The sequence below is a fragment of the Dermacentor andersoni genome, chromosome 4 (assembly GCF_023375885.2).
Source record: "Dermacentor andersoni chromosome 4, qqDerAnde1_hic_scaffold, whole genome shotgun sequence".
Classification (NCBI taxonomy): Eukaryota; Metazoa; Arthropoda; class Arachnida; order Ixodida; family Ixodidae; genus Dermacentor; species Dermacentor andersoni.
In genome coordinates, this window is record NC_092817.1 from 122,862,379 (window position 1) to 122,888,881 (window position 26,503).

At 47.8% G+C, this 26,503-nt stretch overlaps 1 protein-coding gene across 2 annotated transcripts in view; it reads right to left on the reverse strand.

The window, feature by feature from the left end:
• Positions 1–1,608: 1,608 nt before the first annotated feature.
• Positions 1,609–26,503, reverse strand: part of LOC126537566 (uncharacterized) — a 239,856-nt gene continuing 214,961 nt past the window's right edge. For both annotated transcript variants that reach the window (XM_050184678.3, XM_050184680.3), the window contains exons 13-28: positions 24,985–25,107; positions 22,090–22,206; positions 18,283–18,406; positions 16,758–16,918; positions 16,259–16,433; positions 15,096–15,373; positions 13,735–13,883; positions 12,018–13,332; positions 11,548–11,658; positions 10,914–11,031; positions 10,379–10,489; positions 10,240–10,286; positions 9,377–9,563; positions 8,319–8,560; positions 6,897–7,027; positions 1,609–4,178 (exon numbers count right to left, since the gene is read on the reverse strand). In XM_050184678.3, the coding sequence (XP_050040635.2) occupies positions 3,975–4,178; positions 6,897–7,027; positions 8,319–8,560; positions 9,377–9,563; positions 10,240–10,286; positions 10,379–10,489; positions 10,914–11,031; positions 11,548–11,658; positions 12,018–13,332; positions 13,735–13,883; positions 15,096–15,373; positions 16,259–16,433; positions 16,758–16,918; positions 18,283–18,406; positions 22,090–22,206; positions 24,985–25,107 (3,593 nt within the window). In that variant the 3' untranslated portion in view covers positions 1,609–3,974. The remainder of the gene's footprint in view (positions 4,179–6,896; positions 7,028–8,318; positions 8,561–9,376; positions 9,564–10,239; positions 10,287–10,378; positions 10,490–10,913; positions 11,032–11,547; positions 11,659–12,017; positions 13,333–13,734; positions 13,884–15,095; positions 15,374–16,258; positions 16,434–16,757; positions 16,919–18,282; positions 18,407–22,089; positions 22,207–24,984; positions 25,108–26,503) is intronic.

Sequence of the window (26,503 nt, forward strand, 5' to 3'; positions counted from 1 at the left end):
CATGCAATATATATCTGCGACAGTTCCCTTTTTTATTTTAATTTCTTTTAATTCAAAAGTGCGACCTGCGATCTGAAAATGTGCTTACAATAGTGGTTTTGCTTTTTAAGCACTTATTCGGAATCGCTCCGTGATTTTGCCGTTTGAATGTAACGACTATGCTGATGCCAGAACCGAGTCGTTACACCTCTGCAAATGAATATAATGCGGTCTATCCTAAAAGTTCTGCGTGCTTAGACACCTAAGAGCCGGCCATATATGTATACGGGTAGTTATGTCGTAGTTTATTGTTTTGGTTACGAGAGATGCGCTCTCTCACTCGCATTACACTGCAAAATAATTTACGCCCGCCGTGGTTGCTCAGTGGCTATAGTGTTAGGCTGCTGAGCACGAGGTCGCGGGATCGAATCCCGGCCACGGCGGCCGCATTTCGGTGGCGGCGAAATGCGAAAACACCCGTGTACTTAGATTTAGGTGCACGTTAAAGAACCCCAGGTGGTCGAAATTTCCGGATTCCTCCACTATGGCGTGCCTCGTAATCAGAAAGTGGTTTTGGCACGTAAAACCCCATAATTTAAAATAATTTACGCCCATAAAGGTAAATTAGGACGTAAATTGTTTTACGGTGTACCTTTTGGTTCAATAAGCCAGGTCACGTGTTCGCAGCGCGAGCAATGCTTGAACGCGGGTGTGTTCGACTATTAGTTCTGGGAGATATTTAGCCCCATTTAGCATCTCCGTGAGTGCACTCAGACTGGTGCTATTTGGCTCGCCTCGTCCTGCAGTCACTGCCGCTGACTGCAGATATGGTGCTGACCATATCTGCACAAGCAGCTGCAGATATGGTCAATTAAGTAGTGCCGATTAAAATGCGGTGCAGTCAATTTTTAACCGATAAACAAATTGAACAGGCCCGAGCGGAAGCCGTCGTTGTCTGTGACGTCACGCCGAACTGCAGTGGTGGGGGAACTGTCAAGGCGCCGTTGTCCCCAATCTCTCGTTCTTGCGCCTTTTCTAGCTTATCAAGCCTCTTAATTTTCACGGTAGGAATTTCTTTTTAGCATAATAGAAAGTAGTAGTAATGGTGGTTTCCTTTGTAGCTTCGTGCTACGTTCGGGCGGATGACAATTTTACCGTTCATGACGCTTCCTCCATCTTGCGGGATTCTTCAGAACTGAGTTTCCCTATTCAGTAAAAAGTAGCTTAATACAACTAAAATCCTTTTTCTCTTCAGTACACAGCGTGATGGGCAACAAGGTAGAAGAGAGAAAAGCGAAGGGACAAACGCTGAACCCTTGGCCATTCTGTGAGCACACTATGAGTCACCCATGTTTGACTGCTCACGTGACTTGCATGCGCGCATACGAAATGAGTCGTTTCTGAGTAGCACTCCCGAGCTGCGCGTTCAGCGCTAGTCCAGTTCCCCCTTCTTTTAGTCATTGTTTGTGTACGAGCTGTGCTTAATTAGAATGAACGCGCACCAACTCACCAACTTGCAGTTTTGCTTTGCTAACTGCGCGTTTTTCCACTGGCAGTTGCACGAGGCAACAACGCCACCGGGTGTCTTTTCACGACGCGCGTGCGGACTGAGTGGTTTCGTACGAATGGTCGCCGGGTTTTCGCCGTGTTTATTGACATTTGGTCAGAACTGCACTTACACAGGCCGTGTTCAGTCGGCTCGCTACCCCGGTTCACAGTTAAGGGAAAGGGATGGCTGAAAAGAAGGACAACGACGACACAGAGGGGGAAAAAAGGGAAGACTGTTAGGGTAACATACGACATGTTAAAGCGAGGAATAAAATAGCTTATATAAATATCCTAGAACAGAATACGCACCTAGATTAATAACATTCCGGTCCACACGCAGTCACGCACGATACACACGCCCAGGCATATACACACAGTCACACCCACCCACACACACGAGTTTGCAAATAAACTAGAAACAAAACATGTGCACGCACATCCACACACACATAGGGCCATAAACACACAACAGAAAACACTGATGATAAGAAAAAAAAAAGAAAAGAAAAAAAGAAAGTGGTGGCACGCCACCACCTGTGCTCTTTTGAGGCTGTTACGCGCAACTTCTCAGCACGGCTATACTCGGTGAAAATGTCGCCACGAGAATCAAGTCACTGCGAGGAGACAAAAGACTAAGTTTGCAGGCTTTCTATGACTATGCTAGCCAGAGCTTTCGTGAAAGCAACATCGATTCTCGTTATCCGGCGTCGTTCTCTGTAATTCGCAACGAAGTCCCGTTTCGCATTACATCGCCCAGCAGTGCGAGTGAGCTCAAACGACACCACAAACGTTCGTTTGACGAGACATTGTGAAGGCCATGCGCAGCTTCTGAAGCTTAGTGCACTCTTTTGTATACTGTATCGACTTGATTTGTGTTGACGTGGCTGGAATGCTAACGATATTGAATATTCAGCCGGGCCGCTTGAAACGCAGGCAAAGGTCTGCTCCCGCGGCTCTTATCTTCTCGGGAAAATTTATTATTATTTTAAAATTATTATGACATTATTTGCTCTGGAACCTGCCCGACCCTGGTCACGGGTGCTCGAAAGTGGGTAAACATACGTACGTAGTATGCCGCCGAAATTGCGGAACGAAGCCTGCACGTGACAGAAAGCTCTCGTATATTACAAAAGAACGCACTCCTCGCAAGACAGCAGCCAGAACATGCACCGCATGCGGCTATCTTCTTAAGCACAATACGTCATGTCGCACAACAATGGAAGAAATTACACCTAAACACAGTCTGCTTCTATGCTCGCACGTACACACATAAAAAGAAGAAAAAGATGCACGTCCTTGGTCTCACTCACGTTCGGGAAGTCCAGCACGGTGCGACACGAGAAATATTCACAAAACAACTCACTCCTGCGCAGTGTAAAATCTAGAGCACTCGCAGACAGAGAGAGACGCGTGCATTTGACATAAGTCTGCGCGTTTGCGTGGTTGACAAAAAAAGAAGTTTCCCGCCGCAAATACAGCAGAAACAAACACGCTAGAAAAAACAAACTACGAAAATACAAAAACAAAGGTGACGGGGCTCTAAACCAGAAAACGTGAAGCGACCCTTAATTAAAATGGGGGTCGCGTCTCCCGCTTTGAAGCCTGAAGGACAGCCGAAAGCGACGTCACGTGGGGAATACAACGCGCTCACCATCACAGCAGTACATCGCTACGGTGGCGTGTATGGGTACGCTCGTTTTCTATTGTGACCTATAGCACTTGAGCACGACCATTGCACAGACTAAGCAGGAGAAGACATTGGCACCCGATGAAACGACTAAAAAAAGAAAAAAAGAAAGGAAGGAAAAGGTCGAGAAACGAGAACCACAGGGAAACGGAGAGTCAAATACAAAAGCAATGTACACACACTGTCCCGTTTGCTGACGCCCGTTTTGTTTTCTTTTTTTCGTCCTAAAGGCACACGCGCGCATGCGCGCGCGTCGTCGGAGATATGTGCACTGAAGCAGACTTCTCGCGCCTTTAGTAGCGCGCACCTATTGTATGAAAACGCCACAAACGACGCGGCTAATACGTTCATCGCCCGCTGGCACTCACAGTGGCACTCGCACATTTTGTTGGCTTCTTGACCTCTGCTTGGCAACTGTGTCTTGCTTCCCATCCTCTTTTGTGTTCGTGGCTCCTCTTGGATTGTGTGTTTCAAGTTGCGTTGCTATAGGCTTCTGTCACGTTGACTTGCAGCAACTTCTTTGTTTTCCCCCCCCTTCTTGTCTTGTAACGCTGGCACAGTGGTTGAAATGTAGTGTCCACGCGCACAGACTTGAGAAAAAAAAAAGGAAAGCTAAAAAAAGGGGGGGAGGGGGAGAGGAGAACGGGTCCGATTTTGTTGTATCACAGTGTTCCTCTCGCGGCCGGGAGGCGTATATATAGCGGGAAGGAATACGCCGTGATGACGTCACCGGCGCACGCAATCCGCCCGCCGATCGTCATCAGTTGACTGCCAAGCCGTGACCGACGACGTCCAGGACCCAGCGCATCGAGCGCAGGACGCTGCTTGGCGCGTGCAGTGCCGCCGTGGAGTTGCCGGTGCCGTGCTCGGAGCATAGCCTCAGAACCGACGACTGCGAGAGCCATCCGAGCAGCTCCCATTGGCCGCGATGGCCGGTGCACATCAGGGCTGCCTCTGCCGCTGGCTGCAAAGAGAGCGAGAGGGAACCACGGCTGAAGTTGAAGCGACCCGTCGTGGTGGCTTAACGGCTTCGGCATTATAAGCTGCTATAGGCACGAGGTCGCGGGATCGAATTCCAGCCCCGGCGGCCGCATTTCGATGGGGGGCGAAACGCGAAAAATCGCCGTGGTTGGACGCAATTAAGCCAAGTTTGTCGAGCGATAGCACGGTTTTGCTTGCTTTGGGAGAGGACCACGGAGTAAGAGAGGACACAGACGCTGCTCGGCGCGGCAGCAGGGGCGAGCGAATCGACCTTCATGCTGCGTCTCGCTTCAATGCTAACTAAGCGTCGAAAGCACGGCGCATACGAAGCTACTACCACTCGGCGCACTTTGTAGCCATCGCAGATCGCTTTCAAGATACGGGAGCCCATGGGACGTGCGCAGCAGCCGCTGTTAGTGGCGGCTGCTGCGCCGCCGTCCCAATTTGACCTTGGCTGAACTTGAAGGTTAGATTTACGGAACCAGGCTGGTTACTATTATTATTTTTTACCAGTGCCGTGTGCACTTTTTGCGAACCTTTTCAGAGCCTTTTGAACTATACTCTAGAAGGCTGTACAGGTAACCCGCTGCTGGCAAGTTGGTTCAACCTCGGGGAAGACATCGTAGCGCCATTTAAGTGAACAGAAAGTAAACACAGTAGTATGGCTCTCACGGTGTTCCGTCTTAACTGGTGCTCGCCTAAACTACGCTACGACGTCTTCCCCCATAGCGTACAGGAGCCCACTGAAGCCCTGCCGATAATAATAAAACTCTCTCGTACTTAGAAAAAGAGATTACACCATAGGCGATTATTGGTTTAGTTTTGGACGTGTATGCTCTGAACGTTTAACAAGCCGACGTCACGAAGCTAGCTACCTTACAAAGACGACACAGTCGCTTCGGTTAACCGTACGAAGGTTGTCTAAACGTTTAGGGCGGCAATCGATACATTGGCAAATGCCGACGGTAGCGACAAAGTATTCTGGTAAAAGAGTGCTTCCTTTAACTTAATGTTGCCGTAGCCGCCACAATGTGGGTCCCACGTTCGATAGCGTAAGCAAGATGGTTTAAGCAAAAAATGCTACTAATTGGGCACCAACGGGCGACCCAAGGTAATGGCGCATACGAGTGATTCTAATGGAAGCGAAGGAATTTAAACGGAGCTTCGTGGTACATAATTACGTATTTACGTGAATAACTCAGGGACAACGAACATGCGTAGTGTTGTGCTCATGTTATGTAGTCGTGGCCCGTTTTACTTTTACTCTGTCTCCGCGCACTTGCGCACCTGTATTGTAAAGTGTGCGCCTGTACAGCGTCTGTGAACTAGGTGGTTTGAAAGGACGTCATTGGGGCCGCCATACTGGGGTACTAGCACGTCGATGTTTAATCGAGAAACGTGACAGCACGATAGGTGCGTCTCGCGCCAAGCGACAAATTGATAACACTGATTATCCGGGGAAGAACGGTTAGCGTCAAAAATACAAGGCAATGTACGCGGGATAATATAGTGTTTTGGCGCCATGTTTGTTTGGGTACTGCGCGGTGAGAAACTGAGTCCGTGACGTCACGTAAAGACTATTTATATAGAGAGAGCGAACAAAGAGAAGAAAGGCGGGGAGGTCCACCCGACGAACGCCCAGTTTGCTACCCTACACTGGGGGTAAGGGAAAGGGGAAGAGAGAGAGAGCACCGAGTCCACGAGGGAGGATGTACAGGACACTATAAGTGGTCTCTTAAACCGCTGCACTTCAAGTAGTGTATTAGTGCAAGAATCGCTTTTTGTGCCAGTGAAGGCTATGGCCACGGTCCGCGTATCAGACTCAGAGAACGATCTCGAGTCCACTCGGTTTAAATTTGTCCTGAGAGCTACTATCTATAGAAGTACACATTAACAGTGTAACGTGAGAGCCGATGCGTATCACGCGGTAAGCTGAGCCCAACGAATGCGCCGCAACTGACGCAGGAACCGGAAGCTACGAATGCTCTTGTCCATTTCATCGGATATTTAGCCATGAGCTGCTTTATATCACCACGAAGTGCAGTGTTTGTCGAGTGTTCTGAAGCCACTTCTGGAGCGCCGGCATTCTCTGGCAAGATTGGTGTTCCAAAGCACCAAGGAGCGAGTCACACTGTTTGTATAACGACCACTGTGGCTTCAAGGCCTCGAAAGCTCTACGGGGGCTACATTGCGTGGCCCGACGATCCTTTAAGTTGACCTTCATCTTCATACTTTTCAAGATGTAGCGAGGCCTTGGCACAGTGTACACAGAACATTTCCTGTGCAGTAGAAAGCGTGCACCAACTCCTTCCTTCTGTTTCAATGGCGATGAGGACGTTCACCATATACTCAGGTTGCCCCTCCTGCAGTTCCTCCAGTAAATATATTCACACTGCAGTGCGCCCAACTAGTATTAAAACCACCATAGCTTTCTCGCCTGGTGTACATGACTTGCACTGTTTAACTTTTATGTTAAACACCCGCCGTGGTGGCGCTGCTAAGCACGTGGTTACGTTAAAATCCCATATTTATCTTTTACGTTCTTAAACGTTTTTTTTTCCTTTCACTGCCTTTCCGCCTCTCTATGCTTCCAATGACTGGCATGCTAACAGAGGCTAAATGAGCCTGGGCCATTCTGCAACATGAGCAAGCGTACCTTAATATCAAGAATGCGCGCAGAGGAAACTGTGCTGAGCGTTACCTGACATAGAGGCACTGTGTGCTCCATGCTCTGTACACATAGCGTGCTTCCATCATGTTCAGGATGGTCTATGTGACAATGTGAAGCTGGCACGACGTGGACCGCTGCGAAGTGCAGCTGATGCGCATGATCTGGAAGATAAGAATGTAATATCGTGTAAGAGGACTAGGGGCGGTCTAATAACAAGAAACTGAAAGATCTTCGCATAAAAGCGCTACAGAAAGGACTTGCAATAACAACTCTAGGTGTCTTCCACACGGTGCCCTCTTAAGCACGTGTTCTTGCCTTCAACCACCACTTATGGTGAACTTTGACGAGCTTCCTTTTGTGGTTGCTGCGTCGATGTACTGTGGCGCCATTTAGCATGCAGCAAATGATGGCTGCTGCCTCTGATATTTCTGTACGTACCTTTACTTCTCATTCTGCCATTCTTGTTTTAATGCCTTTTTTTTTGCTTGAGATATGACAAACAAGAGACTTTAAACAATATAAGCCGAAGAAGAAGTGTGAACAGGCAGAATTACAATTGAATGACTCGAGTCGGTGGGTGCGTCTGTTATTTTTGCCCACACTTGTGAAATTATAGGTGACGCTTTTTTTTTTTTTACCCACACCAAATATTTCGGCCCTGTCTCACACCCCACCCCCACCACTTTGCACTTTCTTACACTGAAATATAGATACACACGTAGCTTTTCTATAAGTTTCGATGCCGCCTAAACTGACGTGTGCGCGACGTACCAGAAGGCATCGCAACGGTGCAACGAACAAGCTCAGTGTTTAAGGTTTGTTAATTGGTCGAATTTCTTAGCGCAGTAGACTATTTAGAGCACGTCGTCACAACCATCCAGGCCAAATATTATTGCGCGATGCAGGCCTACGAATTAAGCCAAAGTCCACGTTCTCTTCCTGGTTGGTGAGGGGCCAACCTCTCGGCGGCCGGCGACGTCACGGAAGACTATGACGTCTGCTGCACAACTGATACGTTCTACCATAGGTCGCCGGAAACCTGGGGCCGAATTCGCAGAACTCTTCGTTATTAAGCGCCGTTTCTCGTTGGTCAGCCGTCTTCGCTAATAATATGTCCAAAATAACGATTGGCATCTGCTTCTACAAAGTTTTAGCGTGAGGAGATTTTCGTGCTTGAATATGACCCCTGCTCTTTCCTGGTTTTCTTTTTCTTTTCTTTTTTCATCAAAAAACTAGCGGTGATCCCGGTACCGGTGGATTAGCAGTCACGCTGAGCGTCTAATAATGAATGCCAGCGTATTTTGTATTCAACGATTGCGGCAGCCGCCATCGCCTAGACCCAACAATTACCTGTATTATTTAGAGTTGTTAGAGCTTCATTCAACGGGGAACAGACCTATAGCAACTTGCATGGCGCAGTGTATCCGCGAAATATCTAATGCCACGACTCACCTGCGACGGACTTGACCAGGCCAGCGATTACGCAGTTCTTCGGCTGAGTTTCCTTTTCTGGCAGGCATATGGGTCTTGCATGGTCAGAGACTTCAACGGCATGGTTCAGGCGGATGAGGGCCACGCCCATTTGCTGAGACACGTTCAGCCCGTGGTTGAACAGAATGCCGCTGACGGAGTAGTGCGGTGCGTGGGATGCGTTGTGCGGTCGCAGGAACCGGAACGTCCAGGAGCCAGAACCACTGCGACGTGCAAGATTTGAAGTTAGAAGAAGGCAGTTCCGCACTTCACCATGGTGTTAGTAACACTAAGTTGCGTTTATAGCGTCACCTCGCGTGCCGCCTATTTAGCGTAGCATCGTGGAAGAAAGCTAACGGTGTGAATTTTCCTTATTTCTTTTTTTTTTATTGCGCCCGTGTGAAATGAATAATGAAATGAAATGCCTTTGTAGTTGGGCTTACGTTTATATATCTATTCCACTCCTGCTAGTGATATATCATGTGTTCCTGCGTGGAAACTTTTAGACTATTAAAAGAGGTTTCAGTACAAAATGATAATTTTCGCCGACCAAGCTTGACATTACAGGCGGACATCAGAATTAGCAGAATAATCTTTAACTTATATATAACTCAGAACATTCCTCTGATTAACTCTGATTAACTTCCACTTATTGGATTTAGGCAGATGTAATTACAGAAGTCAGCCAGCTCTCGAAACGTTAACTGTTTGCTAGGAACGCTCAGCCTTGCACTAGCTTCGATAAATACGGACTCAGAATGTTCGGTCAAATGTTACTGCTGTTCTATAGTTAACAGATCTCCTAACTCAATTTTACAACATCGCAGAAATATATTGACTATACTTTTCAACAACCTCTACGACTACATATGAATATATTCCATTAAGAGCAATCAAACCTATGGACTACAGGTTCAACAACATCATCAGCGCTTTTCGCAAGTTCCGAATATTATCTATGCGGTGTAGTGTCCGGTATTATACACATACTATACTTATCAGTCGGCGTTTATCGACCGCACGGGGGAGCATGGATTTACCTCTCGTTCATGCAGGACGCAGAAGTCAGAAGCCAACGATTTGAAATTAGGTGGGCAGCACAGTGTCTCTCCTTCGAGGACAGGACACCAATCGACGGCCAGTGTCCGGAATGACCAGCATCCGTTGAACCGGACTCGGAGGAATCGCCGGGAGAGGCCGCTAACGTCGCGTTCCAGTGCCCGCACTCTGAAACATTAAACATGGAGACGAATGAGATTTCACTTTGTCCGCGCTGCAGCGAAACGACTTGGAACAGAATATGCCATTATGAAATAATAACAAAATGATTGTTCTTTAGTTGTCCCACACAATCACAATGTAGTTGTATAGTCGAGTCTCTCTTCCTGTAACTTGGCTATACATAGAACGATATAATCCTGGTGGCGGGGAGGGGGGAGGGGGAGGGTATTCTGTAACTGTCCACCTAGTGAATACGTCCATGTCGTCCGCTGCTGAAGTGCTGATTAGCTGAGGGCGCCTGCATCCTTCTGGCATGTACCTCCGCTGAAGATAGTTTGGCTTGTTAACGTTTCTCTTTGCTATTGTTTAAAATGTGCCTTGGAGAGCTAATCCGAAAGCTCGAGGACAAGCCACGTCATGTTCCTCAGTTAACAATGTCCCGCTGCCCTGAAGTAACATAGTTTCCAAGCAGGTTCGGATTTTCTAAAAGCTCAGGATTACTTGTTCCGTACGTGGATATTCGAATGGATGTGATTCTTTCTTTCATTAATTTATTTTTTATTATTATTTTCACTGTTTGGAGAGCAATTACCTAGTCGAAGTGGAGTCACCGGCGCCATGTGCAGGCGCCAACGTCCCCTTAGATACCGCCAGCAATAATACAAAACAGTTCGGTACTTACGGTAATGATGGCACTTCATTGTGACCTTGGTATTGCACGTTTCATTGCTATGGGAAGATAAAAACACAGCCAGTGTAAACTACACACCTAATGCAAAGGTACTTTTACAATGAAGCAGGTTGCATGGGAACCTCTTTACCTGAGTGTCAGTGACTGCAGTATGCTCGCTTGCTCATGTGACTTGTTGCTATGACGAAGGGACATCGCGTACGGTGACTCGAGCGCAATAATACTGGTCTCCGAAGCCTTCCTAAAAAGAGAAAAAGCATAACATTTCGTGCATTGTAGCACCTTATCAAAAAAGTTGAAGGACAATATGACCTACAATAACTTCTTAACGACAATATTAACGCGGCCATCTGAGTTGATCTCGAATTGTGACATTAATTATACGGGAATTATCCTCAGATAAGAAAGAAACAAATTACGTGAACGCGATAAAAATTCGCGTGAAGTTGCGACTCATTCTGTCAGTGGGGGACGTTCGCTACTTCAGGCCGGAGGTGAAGAATTTCCTCAATTGGATGATAACATAAGGAAATCAGTGTTATTCAAATAGATATATGGGACCACAGACTAACGTAGGCAATAAATTTAAATAAATTCATGATTCAGCAGTGTAAGCTATTCACACTAAAGCGAACCAGAGCTCGATCCTGGATCAAGGTACTTACTCGAAGCCCATTTCTCGACAGGCATTGTCACTGAGTGCATCGTCCCAGGTGTCCCCGCAAGCAGGCATCCAACCGGCTCCTTCTTTTCTCCCGTGTACAACTGCATCCTTGAGTTGGACTGCAGAAAAAAAGATATATCATCCGCATTCTTTAACCAAATCACTCGTTGGTTTTGTTGGTAAAAGACTTATTTCTCCGTCGCCTCTTTCACCAGGAAAATATTAAAATCGAAATTATTTTCGTAATGATTTTTATCTCAGTTACACTTTATTTGAGATTCGATAAACTAAGATTTTTCCGCTAACCAATACGTTTATATGATAGCGTTTGATATTATATGTCAGGCGGAAATCAGAGAGAGAAGTTCGTTTCTTTGATGAACGTCCTTGTCCGTACAGCTGCGTGCTTTATAGACAACCGGCTGGTTAGGGGGGCCTTTTCCTTACAATATTTAGCTGAAGCAAGTGTCTCCGGTGTCGCATTATTGATGAACTTGACACCATATTGCTCTGTCAAGCTAGTGGTATACCGCAAGAGAACAAACCATGTCGACAGATCTACGCATATTTTCCACGTGACGCTAGTTTAGTCAAGTAGTTCGGTAGGGAGGGCGCTGAAGAAACTGCTTGCTTACCGCAGTTAATTTCGTCGCTGGCATCTTTGCAGTCGTAATTGCCGTCACAAACGCCGGACTGGTCAATGCACACACCATCAGAGTTGCAGCTGAATCCTAGGCAGGTCGAATCTGCAGAAAGAAAGAAAGAAAGAAAGAAAGAAAGAAAGGAAGAAAGAGTACGTGAATTGACATTCACATGGAAGATTTCATCACCTCAAAAAACAACCTACAATTCTGCAGCAGTGAGACGTTCTAATACGCAGTTTACTGCCGTGTAAGTTGCCGTGAATTCCTGTTCAAACGTTTCATCACAGTGAAATAATTTCATATGTTGTCCTTACTTCAGTTACACTGAAATGACGCATAATTTGCGCAAGATCGGTACCATTTCTTCGGAATAACTACGAAAGGTCGTGCACGAAACTGCATGAGGGAGCGTTTCATTACGGGAGAAGCATTGCACATTTCCAACACGGGGGCAAACTTACTATGAGATGCGATGTGCAGTGTCTCGTTCTTCTGTACTGCCGGCGCCGCAACGATTGCAGCCTCGGTCGTGGCACGGCGTGAATCGTCGACAGTAGGATCTCCTGCGGCTGGCAGTGTTGACAAGCTTTCAGGCGCCACCGTCGTCGTGCCATTTTCCAGCATCGACGTGGAGGCATGGCCATCGTGCCGCGGGCTTGTCACCGTCAGTATCGTGGTCGTTTCCGCGCTGGAAGCGTTCGTCGCGGCCGTTGAAGTCTCGAGCGGCGATCGCGCGTTGTCGTGCGTAGTGGCGCGGTCGACCTCGTCGGACGTTCCGGTCGTTCTTTCCGTAGCTGTCGCAGTTCCTGCAAGTGCAGTCCCGTTCTCCACCGAACCCGGCTCAGTTGTCATCGTTTCTTCGGCGCTGTTACGCTCGATAAACGCTTGCAACTGTTCGCCGACCACTGTCCGATTGGCCAAGAGCGCAGATCGGCCCCGGCCTTCTGTTCTGGTATCGTTCGCTGGCGCGGTGTGGTGTTGGTGCCGGTCTTCGTGGTCGTCATGGTGAGCATGCTGAACAGAGGACGCGGGGGCATCGCGGCTAGTCTCGCTCGGAGGCGAGACGTCGCCCGAGTCGGCGTCCATGAGCCTCAAAGAGGCCATGCTCTCGTGAGGGTCAACCGTCGTGGTGGCGACGACCGTCGGGCCATCGGTAGCGTTCGCAGTCGTCGTTGTCATCGTCGTGGTCGTCGCGTGGACACCCGCGTGGTCGACCTCTTGAAGCCTGGCTTCCACACCCGCGCCGCTGTGCGTCGTCGGAGTCTCCACGGTGGTCGTCTCCGTGACGTTAACTTCTCCTTCCGAGTCGAGGATCGAGTCCTTCGTGTGGTTCACCTTGGGGATGACGCCCTCCAAGTCGAGGTACATGACGTCGTGCCCCGCGCTCGTCGACGCCGCCGCCGTCGTCGTTGCTGCGCTGGCGTTCTCCCCGTGCTCGCCGAGGATGTTCTCGTGCGAATAGAGCGCGGCTGCCACGGCCGACGCGTTGTGTTCGAGGCCGGCCATCTTGCCGGCGGCGAGCGAGCGGACGGCGGCCGAGACGTTGCCGTCGTCGGCCTGGGGGAACTCGAGCAGCGTGTACAGCTGCGGGTCGTGGGTGACGTTGTAGGAGAGCAGGCCGGTCACGTTGTGGATGAAGTCCCGCATCTCGTAGATGTTGGAGAACACGGACGGGTGCTTCTGGTAGGTGCCGCAGTGCCGCTGGTAGCTGAGCACGCCGGCCAAGCGCCAGATGTTGTTGGGCGAGAGGCACATCAAGGGAGCTCCGAGATCACCCTGGCCGACAGAAGAAAAAAGAAGGTACAGCTGATGAAGATGCAGCGCTACTAGATTGACAAAGGCGCGATCTGCAAGTTGCTCGTTTACGCATGCAACTCCCCGTTAATGTCAATTTCATCTACGAAGTAGTTGTTTTCTTCAGAAGCAGCGAACTTATTACAACCCTTTACTTGCGCAATGTTTCACCACTTCAAGCCCAGTAGAGGACTCATTGATGTCTAACTACAATGACAATCAACAGAGAACGTTCTTATGTACACAGCCACTTTGCAGTTATTGTCAAATCGCTGCAAACGTCACGGACAACGCCGCACAAGGAAGCATTCCTCGCATAATCCGAACTGAATAAGTGAATTGGATGGAATCGGGCATAGGGAAACTTCTCAAAATGGTACTTACATCGCACAGCTGACGCTTCATTTGGCGTCCGTCTCCACAGATCATTTTCTGGGTGACATCGTTTTTATAGTGCTCTTCGTTGTTGCACGTGGTCAGCTCGTTTATGACGATTGGCAGGTGGATGATCGACGACGCCGTCGTGAATGGAACTGCAAGTGTGGTGGCCAAAGGTGTTGGCGGGAGAAAAAAAAAAAAAGCAAGATAGTTGAGCAGTAATCTCCGACGATATGTTAAGGCATATTATACGCATTACATACGAGATGAGGCTTATTCGCTTTCGATGGTGCATTCTTTCTGTTACCATTTTTCAAGTCATACAGTCATCAAAGGTGTAAGACTGTCCAATAAAAACTGTACTGGACGCCTGTGGATGTCACTCGATAATTGACTGAGATCACTGCATGTGCACATAAATCCACAGTTGCGGCTCGGGCACGAAGCAAGCCTGGCTCAATTCACCATCCTAAATTCTCTTATTCTTTTAGTGGAAGAAAACTTCTTTCTGTCCAGGGGACAGATGAAGCGTGAGGGTACTTTCCTTGGCAGGCGACTGGCTTTGGGCGCACTTAATCGCTCGAATTATCTCCGCATTGGAGCAAGAGTCGCTGATTACTCGTGCAGTTCCCGCACTTTGGGCTACGATTCGCGCTTGAGCCTGTGGTGTACTTCGCAAGCGTAAAATTTGTTCCGGCACTACGCGCGCCGCCGACAGCGGTTCCGGTCTTCATTTGGGCCGCGTGACTTGAGAAAAAAGTGCGCTGTCAGAGTTGGTACTTCGTCATTGCTCATCTTGAGGAAGGCACTGAGAGCAAAACCGCCTTCTGTCGGAAGAGAGCCCTAAGATCGCATGTGTCAACCAATAAGGAATAGAGACTTTGTGAGTAGCTTGGAGAGGGTTCGGTTGTGACCTTTTTGTGCGCTTCTTTCCCACATTTTTCATGTCCAGCAGTCGGTAGCATATCGGACATCTGGCGAGACTAGTTCACTTTCACGTCATTTGAGCCATTGCTTGACGCATTGACTTGATTTGATTCATTTGATGACATTGAAAATTTCGGCCACTTTCAACGCCTGGTTTTCCACAAAGTTTGATTGTTTAATGAATATGTAGAAATTACATGAAGATGTGAGCAAATAGGAACATGGGCACACACACAACGATGACGAGCCTTTAGCGTCAGCTTGCTTGAATCGATGAGAAATGATAGTGGTCGCTAGACGACATGTGCTACGACGTGTACTGAAGGCGTTCAGACAAAGGAAGTAAGCGAATGAGGAAAACAATGCAATATAGAAAGCAAGAACCAACCGCAAATTGTCGCGTTTAGACGGAGTCGTTAGTACATCGGTATAAATCTTACCTCGGGGCATTCCGTTTCCCAAGCTACCGACGAAGCAGGTGACGCCCGGTCGGGCCACGTCGTCGGGCAGGCAGACGGCCGAGGCCACGTGGTTGGCGAAGGACAGCGGCTCGGCGAGCCTCACGAGCGCCAGGTCGTAGTCGGGCAGCGTCCTGGAGCGGAACTGCGAGTAGTGCGGGTGCAGCACCACGCGCACGACGCGGTGGTGCTCGCGGGCGCTGGCAGGCCGCGCGAAGCCAGCCTGCACGTACAGCTGCGAAGCGTTCTGCGGAAGCTGCCTGCCGAGGGGAGAGAGAAGGGCGAAGAGGAGGGGGAGAACATATGTAACAGTTCCGGTGCCTCAAAGTCTGTGGCACGAGCAATGACCGCTGCGATGCATAGATGATGAGTATGGGAGAACGTGGTGATATCTAACACGCATTCGATAATAGCGCCTAGGCACTGAAGTCTTTGTGTCGCTTCTTAGGACCCTTGCTGTTTGTGTCATCAGTGTTCGTGAATGCTTGTTGCGTGTGGTGTTACCCTTCAGACGAGGCCGTTATTGAGCGAACGGCGGAGAAGCGCTAGGAAGGCAGACCTGGCCAAGACTTCGCGACGTGCCCGTTCTGGCCGTGTCGTTTTCTCCTTTGTTTCTTTCCTTGCTGTGTTATGTAAGCCTCCTTCCGTGCATCTATGCCGACTTTAATATTTTCCAAGTTTAGTACTGTAAGGGGCACATCGTTATTCACCTCGTAGATAGGAGAGAAGAAAAATAAATATGTACAAAGTGTCCTCTGCGACCATTCAGGTTTTCTTTTTCTTCTTTGTGGTAGATGTTTGCCTGCGTTTCGTGCTTGTGCCATAATGTGGTTAATTTTCCCCGTTATAATGCACCAGAAGCGAATTTAATGCATGTAACATTACGGGAGATCGTTACAGAGAGCATCTTCACCAGACGTCCGCCTAAGCGATTCTGCAAGCTGCGCGCCCCATCGGCACAAGGAAGTGACCAATTCACAATATTTGCTTGAATGCGTTAGTGTCGGCCGCGTGAAAGTTTTACATTTTCTGAACGCAGTCGCGGCTCTCTCTTTGAGATTAATGATGACCGATTTTGATCGCCCGGGCACTGCCTAGTTCACTTGTTTTGCACACGGCAAAGATGGTGCGAGGTGACAACTCACTGCAGACAGTAGGCGGTGGTCAAGACCCAGAGCGGGCTCACGATCTCTCCGTGGCAGGCGGTCGCCGAGTCGTTCCCGTGCAGCAGGGCCAGGTAGGGCCAGACGTCGTTCTGCGCCTGCTGGCCCGTTGCCTCGCGCTCAATGCGGAACAGCACTTCCGTCTGATTCTCGCACTCTGCGAAAGGAATTGTCGCATTGTCGCATTGTCGGTACAAGGATTGTGTATGCTCCCCACACAAAAAAAGAAAGAAATCATTAAAAAAAAGATGCACAGGCAGAAAATGTGACAAGGGGCAGAACGCTCGCCTTTTCTAAAAAAAGAAGGGGATGGAGGGGGGGGGGGGGGGGATGGAAGGAGAGCAGCTGAAGCCGCGACACGTTACAAAATCTTTATTCCGCAAATCTAATCACTCCCAATAAGGCAGTATGGACACAAACAAAGAATGGGGAGTGAGGGTAAATTGTTGACGTAGTTAGGCGACTCTCGCTCACCACTCACCGAAATAGTCGCACCTGACCGCGAGCGCACCATCGTGGCACGGCTCTGAGAAGGTGAGTCCCTTCGACCAGAGGGTGTCGGGACCCTCGTAAGGGTCGCTCCACGAGCCCCACGAGGTGACGTTGGCTTCGACCCTCACCGTCCTTATCGAAAGGGCACCGCTGCGATGTCAACGAGAGAGAGGCAGAGAAAAAATAAAGAAGAAAGAAAAACAAACGTGACAATCTTACAAGACGCCACAAGCACAAAAACACACAGCGGCGAATATTCGCTGAGGCTGTGGGTCACTTACGTCACCACGCAAGTTTCCTGGAGTGAAAGCATTGAAGAAAAGAGGAGAGAAAAGGAACACGTCATTTGCCAATACTAGGAGAGGCGAGCAAAGCGCGAAATAAAAAATAAATAAATAAATAAAAACGAGGAAAACTGCTCATGTTGACTACATTGCTAGATGCATAGTGACAGAAGTTTATGTACCGGTCAAGCAATTTGCCGCCTCGCCGTGAATTAGCCTGGAAAAATGTGTTTTTTTTTTCTGACGTAGTAAGGAGCGTGTCTTTTTTTTATATATATATATACATGCAGCAGATATATTGGGCTATTGTAGGAGTGGGCGTGAAAAGCAGAACAAAGACAAATAACACAGGCAATATGAACAATACAGACGAAACGAAAATAACTACCTATTCAATAGTCGCTAAAATTAAGTTCAAAGGCAGAGAACAAATAGGACCAGGCAAGGAATTCCACTATTCAATTACACGGGGAAAGAAACTGTATTTAAAGGTGTCTATACGGGCAAAATAAAGCGCGATGTTTAGGTGATGGTGGCTCCCAGTATTCGATGGTTTAGCAGGAGTTAGGTAATTATCTGTCAAGCTCGCGTTGAGAAAGAAACTCCTATTTGGGGAAGTGTTCAAGGACGGAATTAAATTTCCGCAAAAGGAAACGTATGCTCCCAAACATCGAACACTAGAGAAAAAGAAAATTGATTGCTTTTGTTGGTTTATTCATTGCGATATCGGAAAACGTTGGCAACAAATACGTTGCCGGCCTCTCCACAACATTAATTTGTTGAACGTATAAAAAGATTAGACGAGATGAAATTAGTCCTTGAGGTCATTAAACAGTTTGCTATCGTATACGAAGCAGACGTATGCAAAAGAAAAAAGGAGTAAGGAACAAGACAGATAAAGATAGAATTATATAGCACTTGTCGCATGGTCTGCAACAGAGAAGCGAAGAGACTTCTGACGGAAAAGGACAAATCACTTTTTATCAAGCAAACAAAGCATCAACTTGGCAATACACATTTAGGAGACATAGATCTCCCCTCCCACCTCCCTCTCAATACGTGAGGAATAAATTTTAATGGGCAGCCTCGTCAGTAGACCTGACGCAAGGTTCTGCAGGCCCTGCGTAAGACGGCTATATTAGGTATATAAGGTGTCTTCAACGTGTGCTTGAAAGCGGTAGTGTCGTTGTGTGTTGGAAGGCGCACAGTGGCGACGTCGGTGCAACGCACCTGTATCCCATCTCCTGGCAAATTTGGTGCCCGTGGTCGAGCGTCGCGTTGTCCGCGCACATGAGCGTCCACGAGCCCATGTCGCCGTCGAACGCCTGCGCCAATCCGTTGTTGTCCACTTGCACTGAAACGACAAAAAGCGCTCGGTTACGCACGACGAGCCTTCCGGTCGCCAGTGGTTATCGCGGCGATGAACGTGACAGTTTGATTCGAGAAACCTTTCCGATAAATTCCTACTCAATAAATTCCTAGTCACTTTCTTCATATCAAATCTTCCTCGCTCCTCATCCTTTCTACCCTTTCCCCAGGTACAAAATACCCAACCGGACACTCTGGTCAACCTCTCTGCCTTTTATCTATTTTGTTCTCTCGCTAGTCATTGCTCTTTCAGGACGGCCGCATCGCTCATTAGTCACGTGACTGCTGCTCTACAGAAATCTGAAATCACGATTGAGAATCAATCAATCAATCAATCAATCAATCAATCAATCAATCAATCAATCAATCAATCAATCAATCAATCAATCAATCAATCAATCAATCAATCAATCAATCAATCAACACCGTTTACCGTTTACCGTTGTTATAGCGGCGTTCTAGGTTTAGCGCAGATATGCTTGTAATATACAAGTTCATTGCCCATGGAATGAAGAGAGCCATGAAGTTGGCTTTTCCACAAAAAGCCTCCTACCGCGGAGAAGCCAGCTTTGACAAGCAGTTTTTCGGGTATTGCTCAAGGGAACAGGGTAGGCAAAGTTTCCGAAAAAAATCGATTTTTTGTTTTTGTGTAATTTAAAATCTCTATTCTTTCCTTAACATGGCCCAGTGTTTCATTTGCGCGCACGCGAAATATTTACGTCAAAATCAACATTTTTCGAAACCTAGGCAGCATCCAGCCACGCCCCCTTTGACACATGCTCGGGATCTGTGCCTCTCTTAAACTGAAAGAAAAAAAAAATTTTTTTTCACGGCCTATTTTTTGTCACGTTTAGCGGTATGGCTGTCACTCATCTGGCAACAGTGAAAACCTAACTAGCATGTTTCACTTAGCCAAACGAATCCTAAGACGCAGCTGGATTACTCGCAACGCGCGGCGTTTTGCTCGTGCTTCGGCGTGTTTTCGCGGACAATCAAATTTGTTTATACTTTAGTGCTGGTTATTTAGCGGCAATGGAATTACGAAGCCAAAGAAGTGCTTTAAAAAACGCCTCTTCCACGGAAACCGGCATAAGTCGATCTCCAATGTCGCCAATTCTCCGCAACACAATCGAGGAGTGGGCGCCGCGGCCACCACGTGCGCGTCTGCATCGAAGCTTTTGCGCTCGACGGAACGCTTGAAGCGGAACGCCGGTATTTCAGCAGCTCTAAAAGCCCGAGCTTCTCCAGAAATGTCTCCATGGAAAAACTCAGGAGGCGAATGAGGCGTTCAACAACGTCGTATGGGAGCGCGCTCTGAAGAATGTCTTTCTTGGCCTCAAGACTGAAAATAGCGACAATGGATGCTGTGCTAACTTTTAATGACCGCAGCATTGCTCGAGCCAACATTTTGAGGTCATTCTGAGTTTCTCCAGGACGGTTCACAGTCCCGTGGTTGCGCGAAGTTCACCGGCGGCGACTGTACTTTGCAGAGAGGGCTACACGACTAGTAAAAAAAGGCAGCTAGCACAGAAAAGAAGTGTTGACGACGGAGGGGACTACCAGGCTGGTGGCTATTGAAAAAATGCGCCAGAATTTGTTTCTATAGTCCTATATCGCAATAACGCTCTTTCTTCCACTTCAAAGCCAATTATCTCAAAACACCAAACTTTGCTGCATTTGACCCTTTTTTTCAGAAACTACAAGCGCTAGGGAGCTAATATTTTCCAGATATTGAGCAAACATTATAGACAGTCTACTGAACCAGGATTATAATAAATATTCTTGTCGGGGATTCTTGTTTACAGGCTATTTACTGCAAATTTTGGCTCTAAAATTTGGTGGGTCCAGTAAAGAAAAGAAAACAAAAAGACTAATCCTTCAAAAAAGAAAATAATCCTGGTTCAGTAACACTACCTGACATTGCTGATTACAATGCCACCAAGGTTAATGTTCTAACCCCAGCAGATCATGAGAAAAAGGGTCACGAACATAGCCTAAAATGCATGGCAAGAATAGGACCTACCCTGTCCCCTCAAGGCAACTTGTTATGTTTGGCTAAAATGGCAGATTGCGGTTCTGGAAATCTCTCCCAAGTTGTTCTCTGCCAGAGGGTAGCTTATTCACTTGGAAAACCACAGCTGCATGCAGTGAGCAACATGACATGGCAGGAATTGATCTCCGCTATTTTCGATGCATGACATGCATGAGTATTCGATGCATGCTATTCAGTACGTAGTTGGCACCGAGTTATCACGCGTGTTACACGTGATGTTAAAACGTAATAAGGTAGCGTTTTAGAGCAAACGAAAGCGCCATTTCGTAACTGCTAATCCCAAGCAAGAAAAAAATAAAAAGATTATTACTTTCAGTACAGAAAAAACGTAAAGGTTGTGCACAAAGAGAGAGAGAGAGAGAGAGAGAGAGAGAGAGAGATAAAAAATGACAACTCGGAGGCAATGAGCAGAAGGGAAACAGAGGGGCTCGATTTGTTGTTAATCGTAACCATATAAAGCCAGCAGGCAATGCCTGCTGCCTTTATTTGGTCACGATTATCTCAGAAGCTGGGAATTCAACAGGGCGTAATTGATAAAATTTTGTTATTTACCGCGTTCATGCGATAAACACGGTTTAAGGACATCTCTGTGCTCTGGAAATCCAAAATGTGTAACGTTGCAGGTAGTGTTACAACTAAAGCTAACGGGGAAGTACGAGAAGTGTTGGTATTGTTTCTCATATCGTATTACAGTCCGGTTATCCTTCAGCGACACATCTGCTCAAAAGCCAGATTTCATGCCCTCGGTACCGCCTAATTCTGCGAAATAACTTGCACACTGTTTTCCTCTCGGTGACACTGCAACATTCGAGGACAAATACGTAGGCGATAACAAGCCACAGGAGTGTGTCGCAGAAACTCATTTGGACCAGGAAAAATAAAAATTGTGTACCGCTTGATGACAAAATTTCTTTTTTTTTCGTTATCAAGGAAGAAAGAAAGGAGATAAAGAGACTGTTACAATGTTTCTATTTCAGTCCGAGCGAAAATGAAGAGAAAGCGAGAACAATGCGTGCTGCCCTGAACCTTTAGAAAATATGTCAAGTTGATTTTCCCGCAATGGGCAATTGCACAAAATGTGGCGGCCAGCACGTTGTCAGAATGGTGATTGCTGGGAAGATCCTCCCTCTCTCTACCTCCTCTCTGTCTATCCCCTTGCCCTTGCACTTCGTGCAGGGTAGATCACCAGAACTACATCTTGATCATCTCCCTGTCTTTGCTTCGTTTCTTGTGTACCCGTCGTGCATACTGTGAACATCTGTCCTCCTCCTCCTCATCTTTCAGTCCCTTTTCCCCCTTTCCCCAGCATCCAACCGGCCTCAGCCTTGTTAGCCTTTTCCTAACCACTTCTCTCTCCCTGGCTTTCTATACATCTTATACATATCTCTCCAGGCTGCTCGTGCATTGTTCTTCATTCCACCCGTTAAATATGATGGAACAGAATGCACGAAAGCAGAAACAACGCGATAGCAGAGCATTTAAAAGCATTCTCGCGTCGCACCCGCGGTCGCCATCTCTTGGGCAACATGCATTGCTAGAAAGGCAGCTTGTCAATTTTTTAAAGGGCCCACTGCAAAGTCTCAAAACAACTTTCGTACAAGGACACGCTCACTCACCGCAGCCACGCTCGTCGCTTCCATCGACGCAATCGGCTATGCCGTTGCAGCGAACGGACCCCGTTGCAGACGATACGCAGAATCCGTTCATGCATTGAAACTGGTTCTCACCGCAGGCTGGAAACAAAAAAAAAACGAGATGGTTTCGATTAGGCACGTTGTTTGTACGACGCTTTGGGGACGTCGCCACAACGTTGCTTTGTTTTTACAAGAACAAATTTTCTTTTAAGACAACGGTAATGCATGTCGATAAGCGCACCACGTGGACGATGCCGCGTTAAAGAAGAAGGAAAAGTAGAAAATAGGCATAAAACCACTAGAGACAGAGGCGGGGGGCGAAAACGAGCAGCTAGAGATTTGTTTTAATTTTTTGCTTTAATTCAGCCCGATGCACGCGCCACGCACTCACCATTCTCGCGCAAGATCACGTCGCAGTGCGCGTGAAATCACGTCCTGTCTTTTCTTTCTTAATGCAAAGTTCGAAGGAAGTTCATCGCGAAAGTTTGCTTGTTTACTTGCCTCTCATTTATATTTCTCAACTTGCGGCCAACCAGCACATTTTCTTTTCCTCTCGTATCTTTATCCCGTGCATACAAGACACGTCAGCGAAGTCTCAGCGCGCACTCGCTGTTTTTCTCCGCCGAACAACTCTTTCTTATTTTTTCTCCGGAAGCGATTACTTGTCGCGGTCCGCACGGCACTCTACAATTTTCGCTTCATCGGCTCTCCCTATACATTTACCCGGCGTGCGTCGGCCTTTGGTTGCGCGCGATTGTGACGCACGTGATATACAGGCTCCGGACGAAGCTGTTTTTCCTAACGACCGGATCATCAACAAGCTCGTAAAGTTAGCGCGCGTTCGCGAGGCAGTCGCCCGCCTATCGCCAGCCGGATCGGCATATAGCTCGCCGGGTCAATGCGATGTTTCCGCGCGTCTTTTATTTGCTGACCATCGTTTGCTGACGCCACAGCTAATCGTCTCCTGATTGCCGTCGAAGCTGGCAGGCGCGGAGTTCAGTTGCTGGCGGGGATGCAAGAACGTGCGAGGTTGAAGTTTGTTGAGGAAAGAGCGGCCGAGCAAAAAGGGTCGGCGCTTCTCGTGAACTCGAACGGCCCTGATTCCTAAAGCGGATGCACGAACGGTGCGATGCTAAAGTTGTCGATGCAGTTAAATCGCTTCGACAGCAGCTAACAAGGCGAAGCATCTGAAGGAGCTGTCTCGGTCGCGGGCCTGCAGATGTGGAAGCCACGACACTCTATCTGTATACCGTGAATTACGAGACTTTCTTTTAGCGCTACAAGGTCCTCTCGTCGCGGAGTTAAAGATGGGTTGCTTTTGCGAGGAAGAGCTCTCGGTCTTGCGAAAGGAACGTGGCTACAAAGGAGCGGTTTAACTACGGCGATGATTCCGAGATATGCGCTCGAAAGAGCCAAACGTTGCGCAGGCATGTGTCACGTGACCACACCAGTGCTGCACATGGCGATCGTCATCATCGACTGGAACGCGAACGCCCCTATTGCGCGGTTTCGCGGCGCTAGACCCACACTCGCAAAAAAGAAAAAAAGTACTCTTTGATTACTGAGCCGAACTAGGGGACAGCGAACGCTGCGCGACCGCTGAGTGGCATATTAACGGGAAAGTAGTCACAAATAGGTTTGCAAGTACGCGACATGGAAATGTGCATTACCCACGGAAGAAAACTGGGTTTGATCCACATTTTTCTGTCGAGAACGTGGATCAGAAGGCGAGAAAATATTTCTCGGTGGGGAAGCGGCAGACAAAGCGCCAGTGCCGAACACAGCTTCTGCGAGAATATTTTTGATAGTGTTTGTTGTTTCGTTGTGTAATGCCGCCGAGAACAGAGCCGACAGCCAGTACGTCTGCAAGGATATTGATGAGGTATTGGACGAATATGCCGACTCGGTATTATATTATGTGTTGATCCACGTTAGGCGAATGACGTAGTGCAAGCGGAAGTCTGCGGGAGACTTCGACTTCTGTGGTAAACGTTCTTATACTCTAACTTTTCCAAAGAGCAGGTGCAAGACAATTGTGACGCTAGATACTATATTGTCACTGGCAAACACCTCTGACAAACGAAAAGCTTCGTTTATTCTGCCGCTGGATCTTAAGCACATAAATGTGCGATATTGTACAACCTGTTGAGCACTGCTTTCTTAACAGAGAGGGCCCAAAGTTCGGTGCCAACTTATTCATATTTTTTCACTTACGTACTGCGAAGCTCGACTCTGCCATAATAACGCTCTCGGTTGCCTCGACTGAGATGTGAGTAAATAATTCCACTATACAGATCTGTAAAACGAAGGAAGTGACACAAGCGGTCCCCCTCCGCGTAAAAACCTCTGTTGGGGGATAGTCGGCTTCGACGAACGAGGAAGCTACGCAAGCACGCAACCCGAACAAGCGGGTTTTTAGGGGTGTCACACGTAGTGTAAGTTCCTACGCTAGACCTGTTAAATGCTGACCAATCCTGTTGCTGCTCGACGTACGTATTATTCGTATTATTAGCGAAGGCGGCGGCCAAATGCAGATAAAGCACTCACGAACAAAAAAACCTTTCCGAATTCGGCCCCTAAATTGACAGAATTGTCACATATATAATTTGCTGCTTATGGTAACTATCGTAATCATAGCAGCACCTTTAGTGATAACTGTATTACTAACTTGGAGAAGTATGGGAGAGGCCTTTGCCTTGCAGTGGGCGTAACCAGGCTGATGATGATGATGATGATGTATTACTAACTATACAAACGGTCGAAAGGCAAGTCCCACGAGGTGCCCTTTTTTTCTTTATGCGCTATGTTGTTTCCGCTATATCCACGCAAGTATTCCATGAACGCCAGTGTAAGGAATGGCAGAGGCTGTATACTCACTGCAGTTGACCTCGTCCTCTCCATCCTTGCAGTCTTCGTGGCCGTCGCACCTCAAAGCGGAGGAAATGCAGAGCTTGTCTCCGCAGTAGAACTTGTTCGATTGCTCGCACAGAGTCTTGTCCACTGGAAGATATCGAAATAAGATCACATTTGTGCTTGGCGACAGGCGCATAAGAAAGATTTCTGCGCATACACAATGTTCCAGTAAGCACGTCGACCAATAACTCCCCTTGAAAAGCGTCTCCACGGCGTACGTTTTAATCAGAACAGCTACGGCCTTCCAATATCCCAACGTTTTCTGCCCGTAGCTTATTTACTGCGACACAGCTGTTGAGCAACAGGTAAAAGTACACCGGCAATCGGCACCAGATTCGCTGGCTGCACATTAGATTAGGTTTCGATATTTAATATGTGCAAGCGCTGGAACAATTAACATCACAAGAATGCGTGCGGGCTTCGAAAGCTGATGGCTGCTAGGGAAACGGCAGCGCTAAGTTGGGCCAGAGAATAGCTGTGTTGGCATCTCGACCACAGCCTGTGCATTCCTGCATGCAAAGGGCCAATAAAAGCTCTTCTGCACTTCGTGGAGGATGCCAGATTGCACGAACGCTTCTGACAGCGGAGAGTCCTCTGCGACTGACTCTTCTGTGTATGACTGACTCTATTACTTTTACCTTTCTCCCCTTATCTGTTCGTCCCCCTTTCCCCCTTCCCAAGAGTAGGGTAGCCAAACGGGCACGTCCTTGGTTAACCTCCCTTTGTTTCCCTCTTCGTCTCTCTCCTCTCTCTGCTCCAAACTTCTAGGGCACGCACAATGTGGCGGCTCCACCGTCGGCGTTGACGGCCCTTTCTTTTTCTTTTTGTCAAACTCCATCTCGCACTCGCAATAGCACATCCAAGACCAGCCGTCCTGACGCCTACCCGCGTAACTGACATCGGCATTACATATAGCGGTGACCAGAAAGTGACGTGTAGAAGTGTCGTAAAACGGGAACCATCTTCATTGCATTATCCTTTAAACAGGGATGCATGTGAAAGCATCACTGGCGTTCTATTATCTCTCTCCTTTATCATTTCTTTTTCTTTCTTTAACGCTGTAAACGCTGACATAGTAAACGCTTGCACATACCCTGCCGCGGTAACTCAGTGGCTATGGCGTTGCGCTGCTGCAGCTCTAGGTCGCGCGTTCGATCCCGGCCGCGGCGGCCTCATTTTGATGGGGGCGAAATACAAGAACGCTCGTGTACTTTGTATTTAGATGCGCGTTAAAGAAGCCCGTGGGGTCAAAATTAATCCAGAGTCCTCCACTACGGCGTGTCTCATAATAAGATCGTGTCTTTGACACGTAATACACCAGAAATTGATTTTTTTTAATTTAAACTTTGACGTAGCTTGTAGCTATACATTACCACTGCGCCTGGGCGGACTACTTCATTTTCATAATTAAACGTAGTTATCACGAACACGAACAGTACAACTTGCGAAAAAAAAAAAAGGAACGAACCGTCGTGTCTGTCTA